The 19421-nt window shown below is 43.2% G+C and overlaps 1 protein-coding gene across 1 annotated transcript; it reads right to left on the reverse strand.

Moving 5' to 3' along the window:
• Positions 1 to 310: 310 nt before the first annotated feature.
• evpla (envoplakin a) lies at positions 311 to 18382 on the reverse strand. The gene is made up of 22 exons (XM_076014010.1): positions 18121 to 18382; positions 13499 to 13598; positions 12843 to 12997; positions 12022 to 12145; positions 11550 to 11681; positions 11419 to 11460; positions 10566 to 10727; positions 10300 to 10407; positions 10120 to 10215; positions 9451 to 9561; positions 8310 to 8456; positions 8060 to 8214; positions 7701 to 7798; positions 7405 to 7577; positions 6733 to 6899; positions 5668 to 5806; positions 5380 to 5573; positions 4935 to 5085; positions 4694 to 4777; positions 4454 to 4561; positions 4267 to 4359; positions 311 to 4134 (listed from the first exon to the last, which is right to left on the reverse strand). Exons 1-22 carry the CDS (start codon positions 18159 to 18161, stop codon positions 760 to 762), a joined length of 5955 nt encoding a protein of 1984 aa, XP_075870125.1. The 5' UTR covers positions 18162 to 18382; the 3' UTR covers positions 311 to 759.
• Between the last annotated feature and the right edge of the window lie 1039 nt (positions 18383 to 19421).

A 19421-nucleotide genomic window follows, 5' to 3' on the forward strand; every position in this document is an offset into this window, starting at 1 on the left:
ATTTAATGACAGCTAATTTGACAATGATGGGGAAAACGTGCAACTGAAGTAGTCTTTGCCATTTGATTTGGTTTGGATCAATGTCTTTTTAAAGTAGCAACAGTTATTATTCTGCTGACACCATCTACTGGCTGTAATGTGAGATGCGTGTAACAGAAGGCAAGTTAGACAAGAAGTGGGGACGCACACAGACAAGAGGTGGGTTACATACGCTCAAATTTTCTTAAATGGAATCTCAATATTTTTCATTGTCTTTTGAATTCATTATAGCAGAATTGTTTGAAACGGTAAATTAAAATGAGCTCACTCATTAAGTTACATAATTTAAGTTTATTGATATAGATCTTTTTTTTTGATAAAGTAGCAAACATAATTCAGTTACAGTGAACAATTTCAAGAAAAGCCCAGTAGAACAGAATCAGATCAGTGTTGGTTTATAGCATTGCACCATGTCCCAGTGTCCCGAATATCCATAATGTCAAAGCTAACCTGCATTAATAATCTCAGCTCTTAAATTAAAAACAATAATAATAATAATAAAAAAAAAAAACACATCTGCCCGCATCACACGTTTGGTAAACAAAGACATCTCAGCAGCAATTATTTTGCCAAGACAGATAAGCTTGCAGCTTGCTTTCCCAAGTCAAATTGTACATTTTAATCACTGTATAGATTTATAAGAATTTCCCATAATAGAAACAGGTAATTTTAATGCAGTGATCTCCAGACAAGTTAATTTTAAGAGTGTTGCTAACCCAACTAGAATCTTCCATATCTTGTCTGATACCCTGATTCTTTCGAGGAGGCAGGCAGCATCGGTAAGCCTGAATCTGGATCTGCCTTGCAGCGTTCCAAAGCCTGTTTGTAGCTGATTTTCTCCTTTGTTACTGGATCTGTGATATCCTTTATGTATGACAAATCGGACTGCAGCTCCCGCACCATTGTGCTGTCGACCATCGCAGACCCGATGGCGTCCATGAGGACCACTCTGCGGCCAGTTTTTGGGTCAACCAGTCCTCCAGTGAGATGCTGTTGCTCCATGTAGCGAATGCCCGTGTCTTTTGGCATCCAGCCCTTTTGGATCGCTTCTCCCACAGACAGGCGCTCTCTGGTCACAGGGTCTTCGACACCAGAGAAAGCCTTTTGTGCATTGAGCAACCTCTGGAGTTGACTTTCATCGATGAGGCCTCTCATTGCTGCCTTGTGGACTGTGTACCTCTCTTTGTTGTTTATATCGATGATTCCGCCTGTTGATGCCTGCGCCTCCAGAAGTTTCTGTGCCGTAGTTGTGTCAATCAGTTTGCGCGTGGCTGCACTGCGTATGGTAAAGTAGGTATCGGTGTTGATGTCTACTACTCCAGCCACTGGGTACAGTTCTTTTGCTTTGGGGGGAGCAGAATTCACTTTTGTGGCTGCCTTTGGTGTGGTCGAATTGAGTCGTGGTTCCTTCTTGTTGTCGCCAGCGACCAGCAAGGCAAACTCTGAGATGGGGATCCTACCCTGTTTGTACTGTTGCAGATGAAAATCTGTCAGCCTGCCTTCCTTCAGGGCCTCTTTGATGGAGTATTGCTTGCCACTCTTGCGATCTTGCAGCACCGACGTCTCCCCGTCAGGGCCCACGGAGGTAATCTCCTCCCAGTCACACTCCAGCTCTTGCAGGTTAATGTACTGCTGACGATCAATCAGACCCTGCAGGTAGGCGTCATATGGAGACATGTCTTTGCCCGTATCGGGATCCAAAATGGTAATCTTGGTGGAGAGGTTTGTTTCTTTGGTCCTCTTCTCTGCATTCTCTTCCTTTTGGAGGTGCTGCTGGATCTCCCGGATGGTGCCGTCCCTCTGGTGGATTTTATCCTTTTCACTCAGGATGTCCCTCTCTAGACGCTGGACTTCTGACTCCATCTTGAGGCTCTTCTGCCTGTTCAACTGTGATCTCTCACTCATGAGCCTGCTCTGCTGCTGGAAGGAGAGGCTGGTCTCGTGTCTCATGGCCTCAAGTTGTTTGAGCTCTCGAGTGAGATCATCTCGCTCCCTCTGTAAGCTATCTTTGTTTAAATTAAGCGTGGTCTCCTCTCTTGAAGAGCTGGTCTTGTTGCTCATCAGAAAATTTATTTTGTCATTGAGACGTCGAATTTCATCCTCCACGTCTTGTCTGCTGAATTTCTGCTGGGACACCAGCTCTCTGAGGCGTTCCCGCTCAGCTTCGACCGCCTGGTCTTTCTCAACACGGACAACCTCCTTGTATACCGTTTTCTCTTGACACTTCTCTTTCTGCAGGATTTCGAGCTTGAGAGTGATGCTGCGAATCTCTCTCTGGAGACGCAAAATGTTGTTGGTTTGCTGGTCCATGTCTGACCGAAGACCATTGGTCAGCCTGTCCAGCTTTGGGTCTTTTTCAACCTTCAGGACCTCCTCAACAATGATGCTTTCTTCAATTGGAGGGGGAGCATTTTCAAGCTGTGTGATGCGCAGATGGATCTCTCTGAGCTCAGACTCGGCTTGGATCCTCTTTTGACGCTCATCGCTCTCTCTGAGTGCTCTCTCTTTGTCCTGCAACAGTGCTCTCAATTGCTGCACGTCTAGTTCTACTTGACGCCGATTCTTGATTTCTTGATCGAGGTTCTTGCTGAGCTTTTCATGCTCGACTACCTGCATTGGGTCTCTTTGTAAACGCACAACCTCCTGCACAATCACTTTCTCCTCAGGCCTCTGTCTCTCCAACACAATGTATCTGTTTTTCAGGTCAAAGACCATCTCTTCAATGTCGCGCCGTGTCTGGGCCTCCTCCCGCACATCTCTCCTCAAACGGTCTGCTTCTTTTTCCACCAGAGGATCTGGCTCATACTTGATGACTTCTTTTGTAAGAACTTTGGTCTCTACCTTGGACTTTTCAATTTTCAATTCATCTCTCTCCTGCCTTTTCACTCTGACTTTGTCCAGGCTGTCGCTGTATGAGGTACGCCAATGACTCAGCTGATTATTAAGCCTCAGAATCTCTCGCTCATTTTCAGGGCTTCTTTCCTCCTTGACCACCTCTTGGAAAACTTCCTTCAGCTCCACCTTGGGCTTCTCAGAACGACAGAAGTTCAGGTCAGTTCTGACCTGACTTGTCTCTCTTTCCAGATCAGATCTTTTCTTGTTTAACTCTTGAATTTCTTTCCTGATCCGCATGATCTCGACCTCGGTGTTTGGGTCTATTCTAAAGAACTCATTAACAATTTCCTTCACCTCAATTTTTGGCTTCTGCAACTGAACGTCCTGGTAGCGGCTCTGTAGCACTGTGAGTTCTTTGGACAAATTGTTGTTTTCTGTAATCTCTTCTTCCAAGCCTTTATTTATTGTCTGAGATTCAATGATGAGTTTGGGGTCTTGTTCAACCTTTCTCACTTCCTTTGTGATGATCTTTGGCATTATAGTAGGAATCAATGTCTCAAGTGCATTTATTTCACTCCTTGTCTGAAAGATCTGATCATTGGCCAACTTGATCTTATGAGACTCATCAGAAATGTCCATTCCAAATGTTTGCACAGCCTTCAACATTACAGGGTCTTGTTCTAATCTCACCACCTCCTTCTTCACCACCCTCTCTTTTATGGTCGGTGGCTTCTTCTGCAGAATTGTAACCTCAGTCCTCATCTGAACATGCTCCCCATCTCTCACTCGGATCTCATCTCTCAACTTTGAAATTTCATCTCTAATTTTCGCAGCATCCAGATCCAACTCAGGATCTCTTTCAAACTCAGTCACCTCTCTGGTAATCAGCTTTGTTGGAGTCTTCTTGATAGTGTCTTCCATGATAGTGATTTTACTATTAATCACTTCAACCTCAGTCTGGGCAGTGCTATGCCTCAGTGTCTCCTCATGCAGTTTTTTCTGGAAGTCCATTAAATCACTTTCCATTTTGGGGTCTCGATAATATTGCAGGACTTCTCTCTCCTCAAAGCGCTCTGCCCCTTTGCGATTCTTCAATGAAAACATTCTCTGTCTGAAGGTGTCCAGATGGGACTGAGCATAAGTTGTCCTCTCCTTCTCGTCCTCTAACTCTTTGACTAGACTCTCTAATTCCAAAGAACTCTTTTGCTGACTTTCTAGTTGCACCTGTTGTTGTGCCACCAGTTGGACTTTTTCTTCATTCTGTGCCAAGAAAATAAAATGTGTTTTTCAATGGAAAATGCTCAGTTGTATTGCTGTTTCAGTTTTATCTGGCTTTTTCGTTGGAGAAGCTAAGAAAGGATGTGAAAATACATAATTACATAATTTCCTTACTTTTACAATAAAAGTTTGGGCCAAGTCCATCTGCTTTTGCCGTTGTGCGTTCTCAGCTGTTGCTTCGGAGAATCGATTGGTAAGATCCTTTTCCTGTCATCATTAAGCAACATAACATCCAACATGATATTCAGATTTAAAAAAAAATGCATCTAATGTTTTAAACATAGGATTGAGAATGGCTTACCTGTTTCTGAATGGAATCAGCCAAGCTGACCAAATCAGGTTTATCTGCTACAGTTTTTCCAGCATCTTCAAGCGTCCCATCGTATTTGTCAACATTGGAATCATATTCCTGCAAAGATTAAGAGAGTAAATCTTACTTGACAGCCTTAGCACAGTGCCATCACAGACTCCCTTGAGTCGGGCATATTGTGTCCCTATTGGGTAACACTTTGCAGACAGTCTTTATTTGATGGTGTCTTACACTGAGTAGATTCTGCAGATCTTGCGACAGATCAGCCACCCTGTCCATGTCATCACCTTTTCTCTTCAGGTCATCCATCACCCTCTGTGATAACAAGTTTAACAGATGTTTATTAAGTGACACATTACATCATTTATAGTGATAACCTAATGTAGAGTAAAATATGAATGATGATCATCTAGGAAAATTCTTTCATGAAATGAAAGAGTATCGCGAGTGAAATTCATGGGGTCAGTCTCGCCTCTTGGGAGCTCTTCTTAGCGGCGACCTGAGACAGATCATCAGAGCTGTTGATAGTGTTTGTCGGCAGGTTCTCCAGGAAGGAATTGACTGACTTGCACGTGCTGTCAAACTCCTGGTTCTTGGTTGCAGCTTCTTGCAAAATGCGTTCCCTAAGAGAAAAAAAGAGATTTGAAAAAAAAAACAAAATTCCATTCTTTCTTAGCTTTTTTTGTATTAAGTGGCATAAACACCTGAACTTATCAGTGATAAAAGTAAATATGTTCTTTGACAAATTGGCAGAGCGATATCTGCACGAGTGTGTGCTGGTGAGTTGGTAAAGTTAAATTGTGAGTTTGAGCCAGCAAACGTTTCCCAGGTTTTGGGGCGGAAGATGCCATGATTATCAACAGTTCCCAACCTTTTCCTTCTATGTCTTATTGAACGTCACTCGATTGCAGTCTCACCTTTCATTAAGCTGGTTGGCAACATTTTCATAGCGTGTCTGCAGCTGCTGGACCTCTCGTTTTTGGCGGTTAATGTCTGGACAGTACTCCTGATAGCCCTGCTGCAAGGAGCTACACAGCTGCTCTGTAGCCTCCAGATCCTGACTCAGCTGCTTCATGTCATCCTTAGCCGCTGCCACAGAGCGTCGCTGGGCCTGAACATATCAACGTTGGCCAACAGTTTAAAAAGCTGGCGGTCACACCTGGTGGCCTTTTTCAAGAGAGCCGTTGAAATGAAGATTTCCTCACCTGAATATCTGCGGCATGGGATTTTATTGCATTTGGAACATCAGGGATTGCACCATCTTCGCTAAGGCTTTTCTCAAAGCCAGACACAAGGCCATCCACCTTTTTGATCTGGCCCTCCAGGTTGAGAGACGCATTCGCTCTGAAATAAATGAAAGCACTCAGACTGACATGTACACTGGTCGTTCAGTTTTCATCTTTCAAGAGGCCAAACTGACAACTCGACGCATTTACACACTGACATTACACTCATCACATATTACTACCAGTACATGGTGTAACCTTCAAAAAAAACAACCCTAATGAATCTGAATTGCAATTGGTTCAAACTCTCAAATGACAAAAAACTTCAGTGCTTCAGATTGGAATGGCACACAAAATCCAGTTCCATATTTTTTTTCCCCCCCTGTCATTCAACAAAACAGCTATCTTCAAGACTAAAGTTTGCTAGTAGTTATGTAAAAAGTGTAACAGAGCATTGCCTCATTTTTATGTGATGAAAAATGAACAGAAAAAGTCCCCAAAAAACAGTGGGACCAGTCACATTTAAATCCGGCCCGGCCATAATATTTTTCAGCGTATTAAGAGTCATTTTAATAAAGAGATAAAACTGTGGGGCTTCAAAGACACATAGTTTGTTGTATCACTTTTGTTCATTTTCAATAGACATTAGAGCACGTTTTCTACACATCCCATGATATATTTTGTCCTCCTACGAGGTGGATCACAAAACACTCCATCCATCTGCTGCTGCTCCGGGCCCCTCAGTTAAGATTTAGAACCCATTGTGGCCCCACCAGTCAAAAAGTTTGCCTGGTCTAGTGCAACCACCGTCTACATACTCCTCCCTCCTCGGCCTGCTTTGCACGAAGGCTTTACATGATGGAAACAGAGGAGCAAATGTGGCTTGCAGTTAGCTTGTGCATTCACAGGAAATAAATTTGATTCTGAAATATACGTTCAACTCCAACCGAGGTTTAGCAAAATATCACCCCTCTGGTTTCTCATCAATTGCTAGATACAAATACAGAATAACCTCTGTATTTAACAAACAGGTCGTGCTCTTACTTTTTGTTGTAGAGATCAGCAAGATCAGCAATGCCGTCTTGTTTGTTATTGGCAGCACTGAGTTGAAGAGGCAATGCAGAAGAAGTACTGTTGGCAAGCAGTGGCTTCAGGTCCGCCTGAGCTGCCTGCTTCTGCTGCTCCATAGCTTTGAGTTGTTGAGCAGCTTTCTGGAAGACAGTGTTGGTGCTTTAGTGGCCTGACACAAACTGCAGTTCCCATTAAAATGCAGTAATCAAATAAAATGTATTTTGACCAAAAAAAAACCCACAACTGCAGTTTGAGGATTTGTAATCTCAGCCTTGACTGTGCAGATTTTTGGGGCTGATTTTGTGTAAAAGATTTGTTATTATTTGTTATTATTATTATTATTATTTAAAATTATTATTATATTAAACCGGAGGAAGTCATTACAGAGAAAGCATGCAAAGCACTATTTAAAAAAAAAATTAACACAAATGTTCATGTTTCAGCAATATTGCCGTAAATGGATCTTTGATTTCACCCCCACTTTTTTGTTGTAATTAAACATCATTGTTAATTCCGCACTAGTCTAATAAAAACATATCAAAACTACTTCATGACAGCTGACAAGTGAGATGCTTTTCAAGAAATGACTCTGTGATGAGTCTGCAGATGATGATGACGCAGTGACACAGTTGTCAGTCCTCTCACCTCTTGTTCCTTCAGCCTCTTGGCCAGATCTCCAGCCGGGTCTGTGCGGCTCAGCGGGGCTCGCAGGCGGTTCAAAATGCTCTCCTCCTCCTTGGCCAGGTCTTCGTCCAGCTTCTCCAGTTGCAGAGCCAGCGAGGCCACTTTCGGATCGAGTGCGGCCGACGGCAATGCTGCTGGGGGGGAGGAGCCATGAGTATTGTCACACAATCAGATGGTTGGCTGGATGACCAAATGAGTGATTTCTCTGTAGCCGCAATTTGGCAGGAGAGTTTTTATTTGAACCCATCACCACCGACCTGATTGCTGTAGCTTGGAGTTTTCTGCTTTGCGATTTTTCAGGGACGCCTCGAGAGCGGCTCTGCTCTTCTTGATGTCTGCCAGTTCAGTTCCCAGCCTAATTGTTTTTGAAATGGACAAACAGAATTTAATACAGCGTTTGTGTTTTCTTGCATTTAAGCACTGTACCTTTCACATGGTGCAATAAAACACTTCATTTACATGTCAGCATTATGTAGATTACTGTAAATAATACAGTAACCCCAGGAAGAGTAGTTGCAGGTCAGCTGCAGCTAATGGGGATCCTTAAAAAAACAACAACAAATAAACAAATATTGTTTTCCATTTTACAGCCGTGCATGCAGACTGAAGTACGTACAGGTTCACTCTGTCAATGGCCTCTGGATCAGGTGGAGGAATCTGGAAACAGACTCCCGGGAACGACTGTGTTGAACCGTCAGGACAGATGACGTCCCATTTCTCGGGGTCAGAGTTGGATTTCAAAGAGAGCTTCTGTCCTCTAGATAGAGACTCCTGGTGGTGGTGAGAAAGGACAGGTTCACATTTAAACAACGTGAGGAGCAATTGGACGTCTGCCACTGTTGCAGTTGAAGGTGAAGCAGCTCCACCTTGTCCGTCTCCCAGTCGCACAGCGACTCCACCGTGGTGGGCCTTTTGATGTTGGTGCGTCGTTGCTTCAGGGGGACGATGGTGGTGCTGCGCTTCCTCAGGTCATCCAGCAGCTGTTCGCTGTCGTGCACTGCCTTCTCCTCCGCCTGCCAGGAAATGAGTTAGATAATTATGCCACTGGAGGTGCACGCAAATTAACATTTTAGACTTTACTGCACATTCACCACTCGGTCAAACTACTTTGGCTGCATTGCTTTTTGCCCAGCGTTTAAAAAAAAATAAATAATAATAATAATAATAATAATTATGTTTCATTGTGTCCTCTAATTATCAGATCAAATTCCAAGTTAAGATTGTAAGCTGTACACCTTCAGCCGACCCCTGTTTTCTTTTTAAATCTTTCTACAGACACAACAACTTCTACAGACACGTTTATATTGCTTCCGTCCTAGATACGTTCGTTTATAGCGTTGCAATATTTTACACCAGTGGTCTTCAAGCTGGGGGGCCCGCCAGGGGGCGCTAGAGGGGCCGCAGAAAATTTGAAAGAAGACAAAATGCAAATGAATATATACATTTTAATGACTGTTCAATTTTATAAACTTATCAAATTTAATGTATTTATCGTTTAGTCATTATCATTAAATATAATGTATAATTATATATTTATGGTGGCCTGCTCGTCAAAAACATTGTTCATGGTGTTGAGTGTGTGACATGTGATTTGCTCTTCAAACTAGCCGCCTCGTTAGTGCAAAATGGACGGGTTTGTGACAAAGAGATTGAAGCAAACGTGACAAACGACAAACTGTGGAAAACACTGCTGCAGAAAACGAAACAAATAATTGGGTAAACTAAAGTAACAAAATGAGGTGGCATACGTTAAATATAGCTTTACAGCCGCACAGGAAACGTTGCCATTATTATCAACACGTTAGTTGATAGTATTCTTATCCTTAACAAATGTAAAACAAAAACAAACAAAACAAAACAAAAGAATAGCAAATAAAATTCAGAAACAACATTCTAAAAAGTTTGTGTTTCCATCCAGCATTTCTCTCTCTGACCCCTCCCACAGCAAGATGCATGAGCTCGCGATCAACGCAACGGCAATGCTAATGACAAAATGCTCCTCGGTACCTCGAGCTGCAGCAGCACCTCCGAGGTGCTCTTTGCGCTGACAGATTTGGGCTCCAGGCTGTTGTTGAGGTTCGTCAGTGTCTCAGAGAGCTGCTCCGTGTTCATTTGGTACTGCAAAAACATGGTGGCAAACGCTTGCGGTTAAAACAATTTTAAAAAAGCTAAAAATGAATCAGCGAGGACGGATGTGTTCACAAACACAAACGCTCGACTGGAACCACTGCGGCCAAGGCAACCAGCAGTTCGACAAAAGCGGTCGAACCAGCAGACTTGTTTTTTTTTTTTGCTGGCTCCGTGTAAACCAGGTATTACGGTAATCACTGACCACAATGGGGAAACTAGAAAGAATCGCTTTTCTCTGTTCTTGTCTTCAGATGAGTACTTAAAAAAAAAAAAAAAAAATCTTTGTTGTCAGGCAATTATTCCATGTCAGGCTGGTAGTATACAACCCCAGGACGGCCCTTAATCAATTTCGGAAAATTCAGATGTAGCATTTCAAAATAAGGCTTCTCCAAAAAAAAATGTGAGTTTTTGTTTACGCTCTACATGATTTCAGATCAACATTTTGTGGAAATTCCTAATTGTCAGTCCATCATTCCACTGCAGGGTGGTAGGACACCACCCGAGGAAGGTACACTGCAAATACACTGCAAATGGCGCTGTGCTTACCCGTTTGTACTCCTCCACATTCTCCAGATGGGTTTCTTGACAAATGCACAAATTGAGAAATCTCTGCCACTCGTTCCGCACTGAATCTCTCTGAGCCTGGAACGGAGACACAGACCAGTTTTGGCATCGGGTCCTCAGGTTGTGACTCTACAACGGCGTCTGTTGGCTAAAACCGGGTACCTGAATGGTGGCGCTGGCAGGATGCTTGAGTTCAATGAGCCTGTCTCCCTCCTCCTGGAGTTTGTTGACCTCGCTCTCGTGGGCCAGCAGGCTGTTGTTCTTGAAGTGCTGATGGACATTAAAGTTACAAGGGTCATGTGCACGTTTTATGAACAGATATATCAATATATTTTGTGGGATTGGAGGTAACTGAACATGTCCCAGTCAACCCCACTTGAGTGGTGCGCAGTGTAGTGGTGGTGTGGTTTTCAGGGGCGTCGCCGGACCTCATACTGTCTGCGGGTGTCGGGCGGGTCCACCATGCGGTCACTCCAGTCCTGCTTCTTGATCTTGTCCTGCTCCTCCGCCAAGAAGTTCAGTTCCTTCTGACTGCCGTGCATGTATTCATGCAGGCTTTTCAGGTAATGGCCACGCCACTTGGAGTTGTCCTGAGCACAGGGTCAAGAAGAGTAAAGTTCAGAAAACCTCTCAATGTCCAGTCATGCCAAGTTTTGTTTTTTTAAATGGCACAACAGAAGCTGTGAGCACTCTTAATTGTATGAATTTCTTGATTGCCACAGGTGGTAAGTAACAAAATGCAAATACATCATTACTGTCGCGTACTTCAGTACATTGTTCAGGTACTTAAGTTTGAGTATTTCCATTTACTTTTACTCCCTACATTTGTACGATCTACTCCTTACAATGGAAAAAAAAGAAAAAAGTGTTTAAAAGATACAAATGTTATTCAAATTGATTCACTAATTATTATTATAGTTGCTGTTTAGTTGAACAATGCATTTTTTTTCAAATAAACAGCACAATTTTGCACAACTTTTGCAAAATGATCAACCAAAGCATTGTTTCATTAATGGCAACAGAAATAAATTGTTTTTACTTTTTGCTTACATCTGAGCCCGTTTTTTACAACATTGACTTCAGTAAAGGAGTTGAATCAGTACTTTTACGAAGTATCCAAACTTTTACTTAAGTATGGAATGTGAATACTTGTAATGATAATGTAATGTAATATGTGTACTTGAAATGAACTCTAACATATCTTTGACTTTGACTATATTTTTAATGAACGGGTTGCGTTTCAAAGCTGAAGACGAGACAGAAGCCGGCGACTCAACTCACCATCAGGATGTTGTACTGCTTTTTCAGGGCTGTGTATTCGTCCTGCAAAGTGAGAGAAACAGACGTCGTGAGCCGCTTGAAGGACGAGCCGGCCGACAGCCGGAGAGCGACTGTGCGGGTGCTTCTGTCACCTTGCCGCCAGCGGAGCTGACACAGAGCTGCGAGTTGTACGCCTCGATCTCCTTGTGCTCAATGTTGTGAGTGGCAATCTGCTTCTCCAGGTCTGCCAGGGTGGGGCCAAACTCCTCCGAGTTGACTTGTTTCTGAGCACACACACACACACACACACCAAGGAAAACATGGGTTGATCAATCACGTTTTATTTGTAGAGCACATTTCATACACAAAATGCAACACAAGGAGCTTGTGTTAAAAGTAAAATAAAAAATAAAGACAAAAAACAACATTTAACTGAAGTGCTGCAGGCCATTAGAGCCCACCCCCTCCTCCCAAACACACACAGGTTATCACTGAGTGCAGGAGGGGGACTAGGGGAGTATTGAGAATGGATGGATGGATGGATGGATGAAGCAGGAAAACAGTCTGAGGGAAGTGGAAGGAAGTGGGAAGTGGCGAGAAGATTCAATGCGATTTTGTAATTACTTGTTTGTTGTTGAAAATAGGCGCCCAGTTGATTTTAGGCATCATGGAAACGTCATCAATCTGCTCGTAGATTTCTCGGTAGAAGGTGCAGTCCTGCAGCCAGCGATTGTGCAGGTGGCTGACGCTGGATGAGGAGGACAGACAGGCTGAGTTTTTTTTCTTTTTTTTTTTTTTTTTTCTTACACGTACGCAGTTCAAATGACAAAGATTTGTCATTTGTGAGGGCAATCTTCAGATGCTCCTTAGCATCAGGGTGAGAATGCCAACGGCTGTAGGTGGAAAGATTCACCCGCCAGCCATTCATCACCCCTACTGTCGCAGTCAAGACGGCACCAACCCAGACCAAGACGTTATCAAGACTAGAGAGCATCGAGATCAAGACCCGACCAAGACTTTATACATCAAAGAAAACATAACAACAAAACAGAAAAAAATGACCAGTATCTTTTTCAAATTCAAGTTTGCTTCTAAATCAAACAGCAAGGTATCGTTTAATCATTTTCTTGAACATTTTGCTGCTTTTCCAACCATTTTAAACCATTTTCAAAAAAACAACTTTGCTCTGGGTGTCACCAACACGGTGTAAAACGGCAGCAGCTGGATTCTTATCTGTTATTATCGTGTCATTACAGTGTTGGCTGAGTCTTGACTGGTCTGGATCAGAAACCCCCAGTCCGCCCAGTCTGAGACCGAGGCCAGACCCAGTAAAAATGCCTCCGAGTCCGAGACGAGACCGAGACCCTTGAAAAGCGCTCTAGAGACCAAGACCAATGTCCAGTGCTACAACACCAGTCAACCCCTCTTTTTTTCTGACAACTCACTCGCTCTCTATCTCCGTGGCCTGACGGTGCTTGAGCTTTTTGGCGTTGGCCACATCCAGGAAGAGGGTCTTCAGCAGGAGCTCAGCCTTACCCAGCTTGTCTGAGATCTCTACTTGATGCTGCAGCGGGAGTTCTTTCTTATCATTTTCAGCGTCCTTGGGGAAGAAGACAAAGAGAGAAGTGAGAGAAACGTCTGGGTAAAATAAAATGGTAACACCTTATGATAAGTACACACTATTAAGCATTAGTTGAGCATTAATAAATACTGAATTCATCATTTATAAATCACGTTTCTGACATGAATTCTCAACAGTACGTCTTTTATAAACACAGTTATAAATGTTTTACTCTTCCTTGATAAGCTCACCTACAGCATGCTTAATGCTTAGTGAATGTGTTAGTAGATGTTTCATGAAAACCCCCAAATGTATTTTCCAATAGATTTTATTACTGTGCTTATAAAATACATACTAATGAGTATTCATGTCAGAAACATGAAATATGTGATGCGTTCAGTATTTATTAATGCTTTACTAATAGTGATAGTGAGTACTTACTATAAAGTGTTACCAAATATATGTATATAGATATATATATACATATATACATTTGACGCACAAACCAACGTTTGTGTCTCCCTGCCAGTGTGGACTCACCACTGCGAGCAGGTCTTCAGACCGGAGGATGTCTTTCTCCACCTGGTCAGCATTCTTCTGCATCTCCAAAATCAGAAAAGCCAAGCCGCTGGACTGGCTCCTACAAGGGGGTAGAGACATGTCAGTAATGTAAGTAAGTAATTTTAATGAAATGAATTTAGTCGCGACTTCAGCGCAGATGTGAGCAATGACTTTATAGCCTATTATCATCTTAACATTGGTCGGAAAGAGAGACTAAAATCTTGCAGCAACACACAACGCGAAAACAACGACAAACCAAACAATTCTTTTTTTTTTTTTTTTTGACAAAATCAGAATCTAAAAGTTATTTAATCCCCCCCCCCCCCCACATTCAAGCCAAAATGGGAGTGAAACGCTGGTAACGCAGTCGTGCAGAAGAGGTTTTGTATATTCCTGGAAAAGCTTGAGGTGTGTATCTGTGCACAGACTTCGAGGAATTGCTACAAGACATCAAATAAATATCTAAAACTCTCCACAGCCGCTTTCTACAGATTCTTGTCGCTCTCCTCTCTATCATCAAACCTCTCCGCCCGGACATCGACGCCCAGATCGCTGCCATGCCGGCTCTGGGGAAAGCTGCTCCAGCCTCTTCCTCAAAGCGTTCCTTTCATTCTGGCCATTCCACTCGTCGAGTGTGTGACTGAGAAATGCTGTAGCAACACCTCTGACTGACGGCTCGGCAGGTCACTGCTTTCATTGCGCCACTCAAAGTAAATGACACATCTGCAAATAGTTTCATGGGCATTGAGAGTGTTTTCAAAGAATTGAGGGTTTATTTTTTTTGACAAAAGAAGAAAAAAAAAAAAATAAATAAATATGTTGTGTTGTATATATTTTATATGAAAGGTGTCAATTCCAGATCATCTAAAATATGAAACTTGTTTGAGATTCAACACTGTTTTGTTTAGTACATATGTGTTGAGTCATAGTTTTGATGCCTTGAGTGACAATCTACGAGGTAAATTGTCATGAAAATGAAAGAAAATCTTTGTGTCCAAACTTTTGACTGGTAGTGTAAATGGAATCCCTTCCAAAGGTGCCACCCTGCTTGCACTGGTGAGAAACTGACCTTTGGTTGTGAGCTTGAACGCAGGAGTGTTTATCCTGCACACACACCTCTCACACACACTTCCTTTGCATAGATTTCAGAAAAAGCGTCCAATGGCAAGATGACCCCCATCCCAGGCCGCTCTCGAGCGCCAATGTTTATTAATGTCACAAAACATTTCCGCAACCGTAAAGGAGAGACCCTCAAAGTTTAAACTCTCAAATGAAAAAATACTTCTGGCAACATATTTAAGTTGTGGGCCGACGTGTTGGAAAACATACACACCAGCAGTCTAAAGTCTGGACTCACCCTATGAATCGAATGTCTTTTCTTTCATTCTCATGACTATTGACATTGCACTTTCACACTGAAGGCATCAAAACTACGTATGAACACACATGGAATTATGTCGGAGACAACAAAAGTGTAGAAATAACTTCTTCAAAATAGCCACCTTTCATTAAAATAAAAAAGCATATTTATTATGTATTTAGAGTTATTGAAGGTGTTTTTCTTTGCTGCATAATGACATCTTGCTCATATATCTGATGTCTTGAGTGGCTCTCTGCAGTGCAGAAAGTTGTCAGTGGTGAAAGGGTGGTTCGAGAGTGACAGATTGGAGACGGAGGTCTGACGCCGCTCCTGAGCGCTGGAGGAATGTGGCGCGGCCGAGTCGCGGCGGTGCAAGATAATCTCGTTCTGCAGCGACTCTGACAGCGGCCTCACTGTTCGGCAGCTCATTCAGCGGGAGAGACAGGTATGCGCAGCACGCGCACACACGTGCACCCACGCACACCCACGCACACACACAATGCTCAATTCGACCGATGGTAAGGTGGAATGTCTGACTGAACTCTGTCAGGTTGTTCCCTGGGCAGATCCGTGGACTGCTACTGGGACGCAAGTCGGGACTTGATCACCCCGGCTGGGTCGCCTGGTGGGAGGGTATCTGATGTTGCAAGACCCGAAAAACCAGAATTTCTTTTGGTTGTTGTATTAAATCAAAAGTTTAAGAATTTAAGAGTGCGTGGAATGTACAAGCAGTGAAATGACTGATTAGCGTTCACTTGCACCACCGAGACTGAGAGCGAGTCTCTGTCAAGCTGGACGATCGCTGGCTGTCTCACGCTGAGGTGGACGGCCGCCGCAGCCGCAATAGAGATGAATAGAGTAGATGGTAGAGTTTGGCTAAACACTGGAACAAAGGCACTTGCTCTGCCTGACTGTCTCAAACTATTCACAATTATTCACACACCCTCTGCAGAAGGAAAGTCACGCTGTGTTCTGCGGCATCGCCCAGCGAGGATCTCACACACGGCACTGAAAAATACGTCATCTTAGCATAAAGACTCGACTCCCACTTCGAGACCTCTATACCCCCAACATCCTCGACAAACGTCTCGTTGGCCGATCGGAAATCCAATTGGAAAAGATGTCCAAGTTGCACAATGTCTAATAAATCACCTGGGACCCTGAAGTCATGCTGGACCTCACTGAGCTGAGTCAAGCATTCTTTGTTTTTCCCACTTTGGCGCTGGCCTACTGCTGGTCCGTCTACTGCTGAGCTGCCATATCAGCCTCTTGGAAAGCTGAAAAATATATATGGTTGAATAAAGAATGAATTTCACCCGAGTGGCCGTCACCGCGTCGCTCGCTAGATGCTTAGAAAACTGTTGCAACTCCAAATGTTCTTTGGTCCGGCTGATAATGACCTCGACAGGGAATGTTGGGATACAGCTGACTGGCTCTGGATGATTTGGCTCAAAAGCAGGATGACTGGATACCCCGCATAACTCTCAAGGGCTTGCCGGCATTTTTTTTTTTTTTTTTTTAACCTACAAGTCACTGAGTGTATTTGTCAAAGAGAACTGAGTCATTTTCATCGGAGTTGAAATCAGATTGATTGACTGACTATGACGAGTTACAAATTGATTTATTGTTGTGCGCAGCCTTTTTCAAAAAAAAAAAAAAAAAAATCCAAATCTTCAAATTTCAATCATTTTGATGTAATCTCAGTTTTTCCGACCCCTAAAAAAACAAAAAACAAAATTCTGAGCAGGAAGGTGCGAGCAGGTGCAAATCTTTTTTTCTTTTTGGGGAAGCGTTCTCGCCGTCGTAGTGACTCGTCTGACGGTTGGGGACCAACGCCCACACGATGGCAGAGAAACCAGCTGAGCAGCACCGACTACTCAGCCACGGTCGGTCACGCCTGACCGCGGGCTGAGGTGAAACCTGGGGCCCTTTTTTTTTTTTTTTTCTTTTTAAATTTGGCAGAAAAGTCACCAAAACCTCCAACTGGCCTGTGTTTATTGTTGAAGAGCATTTGGGGGTTGTCACAATAAACACAGTTCCCCACGCCCCCCCCCCCCCCCCCACGCCCTTTAACATGGTGAGTGTGAGTCACAATGCGGGTGTTATTGTATAATTACAATACATCGCTGCTCCAGTTCTGTTCAATCTGATGCTCCTTTGCTTTCGCACGTCTTTCGCACCCCCTTATCAAAACAAAAGACCCTTTATAGTCCTTCCATTTTCAGGAAATTAAGATATTAGTAATTATTGATTATTTTATACCTGTGTGCCGCTATTTTAGTTTATTTTATTTTTTACTTATCTGTGTGTATACATATATATATATATATATATATATATATACATATATATATATATATATATATATATATATATATATATATATATGTATATATATATATATATATATATAATACATATATAATATGTATATTAGTAATTATTTATTATTTTATACCTGTGTGCCGCTATTTTATTATTATTATTTTTTTTAATTTATCTGTGTGCTGCTATTTCTTTTAATCTGTGTGCTTTTTTTAATTGGTGTGTACTACTGCTGCTGGAAATGTTCCCTGAGGGAGTCATCCCAAAGGGATCAATAAAGTCTCTCTATCTATCTATCTATCTATCTATCTATCTATCTATAAAGATTGAGATTAAGATTAGCATTGAGCAACAATCACAAATATCACTCACTGCCTTTAACGACGACTCCCTCCTTAATCTGGGCTTCCGGCTTTACTGACTGTACAACATCCACCATTCACAAACTACCACCTCATATGTTCTGATTTTCTGTATGTTTGAGGCAGATTTGAGAAGATGGTCTTAAAAAACAACAACAAACAAATCACCACTACAGCTGCAAGCCCGCAGCAAAAGGAGGCTAAATCTCAGCTTCGCTTTGGATTCAACTTTTCTTTTCACATCATTCGCAGTCCTGAACACACAAGTTACGCCGGTGCCTGCCCGTCGTCTCCAAGCGCGCTGATGTTGACAGTGCAAACCTGACCTCCGGGCCCTGCTGGCACCCTGCTCAGCGCTCTCACACCTCGCGCATACAAAGCCGCCGAAGCCAAACCTCACGACACAACGACAAGAGTCCAAACACGCACAGACAGAGAAAATGAAAAATGAAAGGACGAGAGCCGGCGCAGGAAACCCGACACAGATCACTGGTGGGGTGAAAGCGCAGGTGGAGGAGGGGGGGGGGAATCGAGTCACACTGAGGAATACTCACTGCGTGTTCTTGACCGACTCTTTGTCTTTTTTCTTGAACATGTTGACGGCGGCTGCAGCACAGATCCCAGAGAAACCCCCTCTCACTCTCTCACTCTCTGACACTCTCTGTCACTGTCTCTCTCTCTCTCTCTCTGTCGTACTCCCTCTCGGTGTCCGCGGTCCTCAACCTCTGACTCTCGGCTCGGCGTCTCCTCACACTTGAGGTCTCTCACTCTGACACACTCAAAGAGACACACACACACACAAACACACACACACACGCTTACGTCAGCACTGCGGCGCCCCTCCCCGACAGGTGCGCAGGTGTGACACGGCCGACACCCGACGACATCCGCCCAGTTGGAGGGGGGGGAGGAGGGGGGGAGGAGGGAGTAGGGGGAGGACTGGATGGACCAGTTCCCTGGGCTGCTCTTCCCTGCCAGCTCTTTTCATCTCCTCTCTGTCAGCGTGCTGCATACTTCGTGGTGACTCTGAATTCCGGAGAGGATTAAGGGGAAAGACAGGAAACTCAAAAAAAAAAAAAAAGAAAAAAAAGAAAAAACAAATAAATAAAAATCATACAAATGGCACTGACAGGTAGATTTAAGCAGCTGTACGACCAGTCAACAGTTTGGACTCAGCCTATGAATTCAACGTCTTTTCTTTCATTCTCATGACTGTTGACATTGCATTTTCTCACTGAAGGCATCAAAACTACGTATGAACGCACATGGAGTTACAGTAAAATAACACATTTTATATTGAAATTCTTCAAAATAGCCACCTTTCATAAAAGGCATATTTACATTTATTGAAGGTGTTTTATCTTTGCTGCATAATTACATATATCTTGCTCATATATTTGATGTCTTCAGCATGTATCCGCAGTGTAGAAAGCTGTCAAGATTTTAAAACGAAATTGCATTAATTCGCTGTTTCCACTGCTCGCCTGATGACAAAGAGAAAGGAGCAGAAGGATGAGAACGACGGAGGAACTTTTTGTCTCATTCGACGGCAATTGGAAAACGATTCGGCTCCCGAAAGCAACGACACGGCTTAAATCACGACGACACACCGTTACTACTGAATGCTGCCGTTTAATCACATCCTGAGTTCACTGTCTTGCCTTCCATTCTGGGACACAAGAGTTGTTGTTGAAATTGTGCAAAAAACTCACTGACTCACATGGTTGTAACCCTCTTCCATTCTCATGCTTCACAGAGCCTGCTGAGAGTGGTATGAATGGCGGTCTATCTAACGTGAATGAGCAGTTTAATCCAGTGATACGTGAAACGTTGCAACACTGTCCGCCTTGAAGAG

Source organism: Nelusetta ayraudi, unplaced genomic scaffold (genome assembly GCF_046127955.1).
Source record: "Nelusetta ayraudi isolate G7.1 ecotype Tasmania unplaced genomic scaffold, CSIRO-AGI_Nayr_v1 ptg000006l, whole genome shotgun sequence".
In the NCBI taxonomy this organism is placed as follows: Eukaryota; Metazoa; Chordata; class Actinopteri; order Tetraodontiformes; family Monacanthidae; genus Nelusetta; species Nelusetta ayraudi.